Source organism: Saccostrea cucullata, unplaced genomic scaffold (genome assembly GCF_032062105.1).
Source record: "Saccostrea cucullata isolate Sc308-1 unplaced genomic scaffold, CSIRO_AGI_Scuc_v1 ctg244, whole genome shotgun sequence".
Taxonomy (NCBI): Eukaryota; Metazoa; Mollusca; class Bivalvia; order Ostreida; family Ostreidae; genus Saccostrea; species Saccostrea cuccullata.
Window position 1 is genome coordinate 242,369 of NW_026925056.1, and position 8,570 is coordinate 250,938.

General features: G+C 34.9%; 1 protein-coding gene across 1 annotated transcript; it reads right to left on the bottom strand.

Annotated features, from left to right (window-relative positions):
• Window positions 1-47: 47 nt before the first annotated feature.
• On the bottom strand, window positions 48-2,458 carry LOC134267951 (uncharacterized; the record flags this gene model as incomplete). The annotated part of the gene is made up of 6 exons (XM_062750159.1): window positions 48-287; window positions 395-670; window positions 1,027-1,284; window positions 1,553-1,711; window positions 1,974-2,072; window positions 2,351-2,458. Coding segments are annotated over 6 exons (1,053 nt in total), but the record flags the coding sequence as incomplete, so codon positions are not given.
• Between the last annotated feature and the right edge of the window lie 6,112 nt (window positions 2,459-8,570).

Below are 8,570 nucleotides of genomic sequence, written 5' to 3' on the forward strand. Positions count from 1 at the left end.
TCCAATGAACTTGTTAGCATTCTTATAAATTACCTTGCCACCTTTTTGAGTTACAGAAGTAGAGGCAGATTTTGGACTTGGAGTCTGGTGCAATGTTGCTTCCATTTGTTTCCCAGTGGTCTGCTGCAATGAACTCACAAACATTTTATTTTTACTCCCTTTAGCCCTTGAGCTGTTGGATGTAATATTTGTAGTTGTCTTTTTCTTTGACATTTTGGTCTTGGTCTTTGTGCCTCCATTGGGGCAACAAATGTAGGAACACTCTGTGGGTTCAGACTCCATGATTCCTGATTCAAAAAAATGTTATGTATTCATTTTGTTGAAAATGTGATTGACTTAAACTTAGTAAATACACATAATTAAGAAGTTAGCCAAAACATAGGAAAAAACTTACAGGATGACCAGCAGAAAACCTCTGGGGATAGTCAGCTGATAGTCCAGGTGTAGTCACATTAGGTGTGGGTGTCATAACAGGAGAGTATGCACCATTGTAGGAACAGTTACTTCTGACGCCTTGGACCAGTTGGGTTGGTTGATGAATGGTCTGGTCATACACTGATGTAACTGGAACACTATTGTCAGTAGGAACTTGTAGTCTTGTTCTGTTAAACCATTCATTTGTTGTAGTTGTTGGGAAAAAGCCTTGAACCTCAATATTTCTAGGTAAAGTCTGTTCATAAAAACAACAAAGTAAACTATAATTCTTATTTCAACATTTAGTATTCTAATTTTTAAATAAGGTACTGTGTATTTAATTTAGAAGTAAGTGATCTTGGACATTGACTTCAGAATGAATGTGGATTTTCTTTCAGTCTAAAGGAGAAGTGATCTGTAATTTCATTGCAAAAGGGTCAAAAAGAACTAAAATTGTAACTTTTTTTTACTTTGTAGGATATTCCTTGAGTCAGAGATAATTGTTTTCAGTACACATTTTAAGAATTTTTCCTATAATTTCAAGATATGTATAGAGAAAAATGCAGGTTCTCTTGTTTATACAATTCCTTAACATGGAATACAAGTACTCACAAGTTCATTTGCAGAGATTGGTTGTTGTAACTCTGCCTGTGTCAAAGTCGGGTTAAGGAAATGAACAGCAAGAGCATTTTGAGCTGAGGGATGAATGTGTCCCTGGCAGTTTGTGGCTATTTGTTGTACACTGTATTCTGTTTGTCTTTGCAGTATGGTCTCCTGAGTTTGCTGCTGGATGGACACCCATGGTAGTAGGGTCTGTCCAGATCTCAGCTCATTCAATGTCAATTCTGGTTTCACATTTGCAGGTTCAGTCTACAGAAGAAAAAAATCTCATCTCTCTATTACTGATTCTTCAAAATAAAAAGTTTTTTATCAATATGCATCTTCCTACCTCCCCCAATTGCTTTTAGGGCGGCATGCTATTGGAAATGAAATGAACATTTTTTTTAATTTAGCTTTGAAAAAATAGATGGACAGATTAATTGATGGACAAGTCATTTCTATACAATTCATTTGATTGGCATTCAATTAACTTAAAAAAGTTCATTAAGAGAAGTTAAACACACATTGCTTTACATACCTGTAGTTGTACCCTTGTCCTGGGTAGAGAAGGATACACAGTACAGCTGGTGACATTACGGTTCACTGGCTCAGTGCTGGTGACTGAGCGACCATTAGGAAGAACAGTGGTGTTTATAAATTGTTGCATTTGTTCATTGTTCAGCAGAGGTCTTGCAACCTAGAAGGAATGCAGATATTTATGTATACATGAATATGTACTTTTAATCTTATCAATAATTTTCTTCATTACTGTAATGTAGCCATATATAAATTAAGGCTATAAAAATGATGAAGATTTGATTTAGTTAGTAGTTGGAAATCAGGATTATTACAATAGATCCATTTGAAGTGATCATTTTTCATATTACCAATCAGTTAAAAAGTTGATAATAACATATCAATGTTATAGAAAAAAAAGAATATGCCATTACATAACTTACTCCATTTGTCACTACCCTGCCAGTTGTACGAGTGGTTCCTGTGTTGTGAAACACTGCTTGATTGGTAGCTTGAATGTAACGCTTTCTTGGTGGCTCAACCTGTTATATAAAATATTATGCTTATATGCATGTATAACAAAAGAGTGGGGGTCCACATTAAATGCACAAGTGTAATTAAGGAAAGACAATATTTTGCTTATAATTATATAGAATAATTGAAAAGAAATAGATTGGATCGAAAGGCTTCAGCAAAAAAGATATATGAAGGCTTCAGCAAAAAAGATATATGAAGAATTTAGAGAAGAAAAAGAGGGAAATGAATTTCATATTTTGAACTTACTTTTCCACATCAATATTATATATAACAAAACTGAGACCTCCACATCTCTCCCGGAAGTGGTGGGCGTGGTCAAGATGTCCACTCCCAGCCTCCCGTAAATACGTGAGGCAACTTCCGGGTCTGGATACTGAACATCCACTCTCTTCTGAAATGATTAAGAAAAAGTGTTTGAAAAATTCTGCTACCCCATGTTTGAAGTAAACCCATGTTTAGATATATTTAAACCGTTTACGCTTTACAAAAAAGTTTGGAACTTATCAATATTGAGCTATTTCTGAGTACTTCGCACTGTCTAAAAATAAATAATAAAAATACTATTTTTTTCGACAGACAGCATTATTTACATTAAACGTCTTTTAAGGTGACTGGGTAGTTGTGGTCATTTTCCATTTTAGCCTATATTTATCTCCTTTAGGTCAAGCGTTCTATATACATGTACAAAAATAATCAAATTTTAAAACCAAAATTTCGAATTTCTTTCGAACCCCCCATACACATATCCTTCTTTGACCTATACTGCAACGTTGAAAGTTGGGGGGGGGGGTTAAGCTATGCGCCAATATTAAGTCTATCTTTCAGAAAAATTGGTTTATGTCTAATTATCTTTGCACAAAAATTGTGTGTGGGGAGGGGGGTGGGAGGGGGGACTCAGACGCCTATGTAAATTAAGCTTAATCTAATGGTTTATTTGCCCCTACCACCCCCTCGGTTGCCGTGAAAAAACATCTGTCTATAATAGTACAGTCAGTAAATCATATAATTCACATTTCCGAATTCTCAAAAAAGTTCTTTTTATAATCCTTCAAAATATTTGGATATTGTAAACGCTTGAAACGAATTTATATTTTTTCATATCTCTGCAAACACCAGAAACGTTAATTAAAAGCATTAGGCGTTTTGTTTAAAATAAAAATCTTATAAGGCGCTATTCTTTTTCAGTGTGCGGTGAGAATGCAGTCCTGTAGCCCTGTTGCTTATGCTGTGTGGCAAAGGGGTACAACTGAAGTTCTTAAACAGATATATTTCCAACATACACAATTCATTTCATCATACACTACATGAAATTACTCTTATTTCAACAATTGACTAATATTTCAACAAAAATGTGCCTTCAAATGATCTTTTTCATATGTATTAAATGTAAAAAAAAATGATAAATAATGCTTGGACATAAACTTGAGATCAGAGAAGAAAAGAATATGCCTCAATCATGTGGCTTTTAAGAGAGAAAATTTGGGAATAATTTACATACACCTACCTCAAAATACCATTTGGATCCAAGTTGACACTTTACATATGAAACACCATCATGAAAGTTGAAAAAAGAAATTAAAAAGAAATATAACTAGATACGATCTCGTTGCGAGCAACGAGAGGTCTTCCGTCCGATTCAGATAAAAAAAACTTGTAAAATCGAACAAAAAAGTGATTCAAACTTTTGATCACAAGAAGGAGTGAATCCAGGTCGCCAACGTGAATGCGCCTTTTGTTTCTCTTTTCTCCCCAACGCGCGAACCATTTAGCTATTGGGAATACTGCTTTAAGCGTAAATATTCGCACTTTTTCTTTGTACTGATCTATTAAAGAGGTGCAATAGCTTCAATGAAATTAATTAAATAAAACATTCTTATCACCTTTATTTTATTTCGGCGTTAGGAAAGTATATTTAACACATTGTACACATTACATATCGTATCTAGCCCAGTAACACTAAAGCAGTGAAACGTAAATTAAGTTTTTTAAGATTGACACTGAATTGCAACGTACTACTACGTGAGAGTCCAAGTAGCTTTTTGCATTTCATGTATCCTTATGTCAGAATGGTTTAATCAAACGCTCAGCTGCCTCCATAAGCCCCTACTCGCGAAATGTCGGAGTTGACAGAGACAGCCGCCATCTTGGGCCCGCTTCAGATTTTCAAATATTAATATCTAGAGTTCAGATTAACCAATATTAAAACAACTTATATAGTAAGCATCAATAGAAATGTCTCTATTAATATTCCAAAAATAAATGAAAAATATTGAAAAACAAAGAAAGTTGAAAATTTGGACTTTTTGAATTGGCTTCCGGTAGCGACAGGAAGTACTGACGACGAACGAAAAGTTGTGTCCTGGAAAGTATTGATCATCATCTATAAACTCTGAAAGTTTCACATTGATATCTTTTACCGTTTTTGAGTTTAATCGTGGACAAAAAGTCATTTTAAAATCAGGAAAATGGTCCAAAACTTGGCACCAGAGAGGAATTTCCAAAAACTGTCTTGGAACTTTCAAGAGTAACTTACAACACATCTTTCCTGAAAATTTCATGTAATTCTATCCAGTAGTTGTCGAGAAATCGTGTCAGAAAAATAATAATAATAATAATAATAAGAAACAGAGCAATAACTATAAGGTCTTCCGTGAAGACGGAAGACCTTAATTATCAAAAAAAAAAATTGTCAGTTTACCTGTAATTTGCCCTACAATTGATAAAGATAATTTTGCATGGCTTTTTCTTTAAATTAGACATCAAAAGCAATATTTAAATAATTTCAATTTGACATGTTATATTTACATACATGCAGTACTACTCGTCCATCACTGTAGAGCTCAGGATCTGTTGCTGAAGAAATGGACAGTCAGTGACTGAAAACTTGATACTGTAAACCAACTTTTATTTGTGTGTGAGAAATTTTCGCAAGGTTCCTCATCGGGAATATTTCCCGCCGCAAACTGGTACTTAAAGTCTCTGTGTTTATTACCATCAGATTCAAAAAGGCTTGATCATGAAAATTACTAGTAGCAACTAGTTAACTCCCTGATAAATCGTAAAATAAGGTCGTCACAAATAAAAGTTGGTTTACAGTATACATGTATTAAATTGCAGCCTCTTGACCCCATGATTACTAAAGGTCATTTGAGGATTTTTTCATATATATTGGTTGGACAACCAAAGTGTAAATCTTAAAGTGACCTTGACCTTTACATCTATTTTTTTCCCTCTACATTGTAAGCAATGACAGTTCTAAAGGGGATTGGAAAAAACACAATAGTGCCTTGTCGAGTTATCTCAAGTTCGAATCTCACCGTGGGACTTGGAAATGAGTTGTTCTAATTTTGAAGTATAACCAGAGATTCTGCATCTCATTCAGCGTTGCAAACCACAGCCAAAATGTACGATTCTGTCCCATTCTGGCCATGGTTATATGAGTAGAGAATATTTCGTAGCTCATTAAATTACTGACCAATATGCAAGTATAGCATACTCGGAAAATGAAATTTGACACGACCTTTCAATACCCAATCACAGTTTATGAATTTATGCATTAGCAACCACGGGTAGAAGAGAGCTACAGCTGTATAAGCGGACTCCGAACCATGCATGGCTTGAGATAATGGGTTGCACTGTTTATCTACCAGTGTGTTACTTGATGACCTGCCAGTCAGACATGCACCGTCATTAAAATATGCTGTTCCAATTATGGCCTTCTTTACTTTAAATTATTATATTTATGCACCCGGATCAATAGATTGTTTTTGTCCTCTCTGTCTGTCTCTTTGACTGTCTGCTGTCAACTTTAACCTTCACCATAACATTTGAACCATGAAAGATAGAGACTTTATATTTGGTACATACTCCACTAATTAAGTTCTTTCAAATGACTTCAAGGTCAATGACCTTGTTACCTTGACTTGTGACCTATATGTTAAAAATAGCTTTTTCGAACTTAAACCATAACCTTTGAACCATAGGGGATAGAGACTTAATATTTGGTATGCATTCTCTACTAATTAAGCTTTTTCAAATGACAACAAGGTCAATGAGCTTGTGACCTTGACCTATATGCTATTAATAGCTTTTTCAAACTTTGCCGTCACCGGGTGCATAGTGTTTCACAAACATTTCTTGTTTCAAGACTATTTTTCTACAATTGTGGGATCATATGCAAGAAGTTTGAATCACAAAATAATCTTTTTGTTCAATGCAGGTGTGTTCAACATGCTAGTTAACCATCTTAATCATCATCGAATATAACTGAAAGTAGATGTTTAACAGGGACGTAAGATATATACCACTAGACATTCTAATTATGTCACAGATAGAAACCTGCCCCCTGTACTTCTATTGTCATCTTGTATATAGAGTCCCCATCAATTTTAAGGGAATCACCCCTGTGTAACACTTACTTTATTATTGTTCAGAAACCTTATTTTTTGAGGCTCCCAAGATCAACACCTTAAATCAACTATCTAACAGACCTTATCTATAAAGTTCAGCAATTGAAAATGCTTCTTTTTGACCCTGAAGCCTTCCCACTAGGCTATGTTATCAACTTGCTCATATCTGGTAACATTATATACTAGGACACCCTCCCTTAAGGTGTATTGAACAGTTTAAGAGCAAAATATACCTTGCGATAGGCATTTTAACAAAATATACTCACCGTCAATAGAAACGCAACACCCTAATTTAAGGGGTGAAAATTATGTACGGGATATAACTATGTACCAAAAAAGTTAGGGCATCTTTTACTTTGCCAAATCAGTTATTTAACGGTTGAATGATTTTCATTCCATTACCGGAAGTTGATTTTTAGCCCCCTTAACAGAAATCAAAAATTAGCATTTTTAATCAAATTATTGACAATATTTTGGGTTTTCAAGGTTTTGTACTTGTTAATCATAAGTCTTGTACTAAAAGTCCGGAAAAATATCCTTCTTTCTTTTCCGGATGTGATGCCTGTAATTCCTCAAAGTAACTGAAAGCACGCATTTTCATTGCTTATGTTGGAAATTCTCAAAATAAAGAAAAGGGAGAGTTCCAGATGCAAATATACACTACATAACGACTTTTCGGGCCCATGTGTTTCAAAAGCATGAATGACAGTTCCTTAACCGGAAGTCCAAGGGTTACTACACTACGCCAATTTAGAGAAAATTCGAGGTCAGTATCTGAAAAACAGGCATTTAAAATGCACAAGCATATTTATTTCGCGCAGGTTAAGACATTGATAAACCTACTGCATGATAGAATTTGGGCTGTGTTTGTTGTACTTGGCGGACTGGGACGTTTTAATTGAATGGTCGGAAGGGGGGATGTTTTAAAAGTTATGTGTTACTTTCTAAGGTCTAAAGATAACATTTAAAGTTTAAATGAAGTATCATTGTTTTGTAAATTTACTTTTTTCATTTCTGTATTCATTTTTAATATCATCTTTAAACCTTATAAAGTAACACATAACTCTAAAACATCCCCCCTTCCGACCATTCAATTAAAACGTCCTAGTCCGCCAGGTACAACAAACACAGCGCGAATTCTACCATACAGTAGGTTTATCAATGTCTTAACCTGAGCGAAATAAATATGCTTGTGCATTTTTAAATGCCTGTTTTTCAGATACTGACCTCGAATTTTTTCTAACTTGGCGTAGTGTAGTAACCCTTGGACTTCCGGTCAAGGAACTGTCATTCATGCTTTTGAAACACATGGTCCCGAAAAGTCGTTATGCAGTGTATATTTGCATCTGTATCTCTCGCTTTTCTTTATTTTGAGAATTTCCAACATTAGCAATGAAAATGCGTGCTTTCAGTTACTTTGAGGAAATACAGGCATCACATCCGGAAAAGAAAGAAGGATATTTTTCCGGACTTTTAGTACAAGACTTATGATTAACAAGTACAAAACCTTGAAAACCCAAAATATTGTCAATAATTTGATTAAAAATGCTAATTTTTGATTTCTGTTAAGGGGGCTAAAAATCAACTTCCGGTAATGGAATGAAAATCATTCAACCGTTAAATAACTGATTTGGCAAAGTATAGCATACTCGGAAAATGAAATTTGACACGACCTTTCAATACCCAATCACAGTTTATGAATTTATGCATTAGCAACCACGGGTAGAAGAGAGCTACAGCTGTATAAGCGGACTCCGAACCATGCATGGCTTGAGATAATGGGTTGCACTGTTTATCTACCAGTGTGTTACTTGATGACCTGCCAGTCAGACATGCACCGTCATTAAAATATGCTGTTCCAATTATGGCCAGCCTTCTTTACTTTAAATTATTATATTTATGCACCCGGATCAATAGATTGTTTTTGTCCTCTCTGTCTGTCTCTTTGACTGTCTGCTGTCAACTTTAACCTTCACCATAACATTTGAACCATGAAAGATAGAGACTTTATATTTGGTACATACTCCACTAATTAAGTTCTTTCAAATGACTTCAAGGTCAATGACCTTGTTACCTTGACTTGTGACCTATATG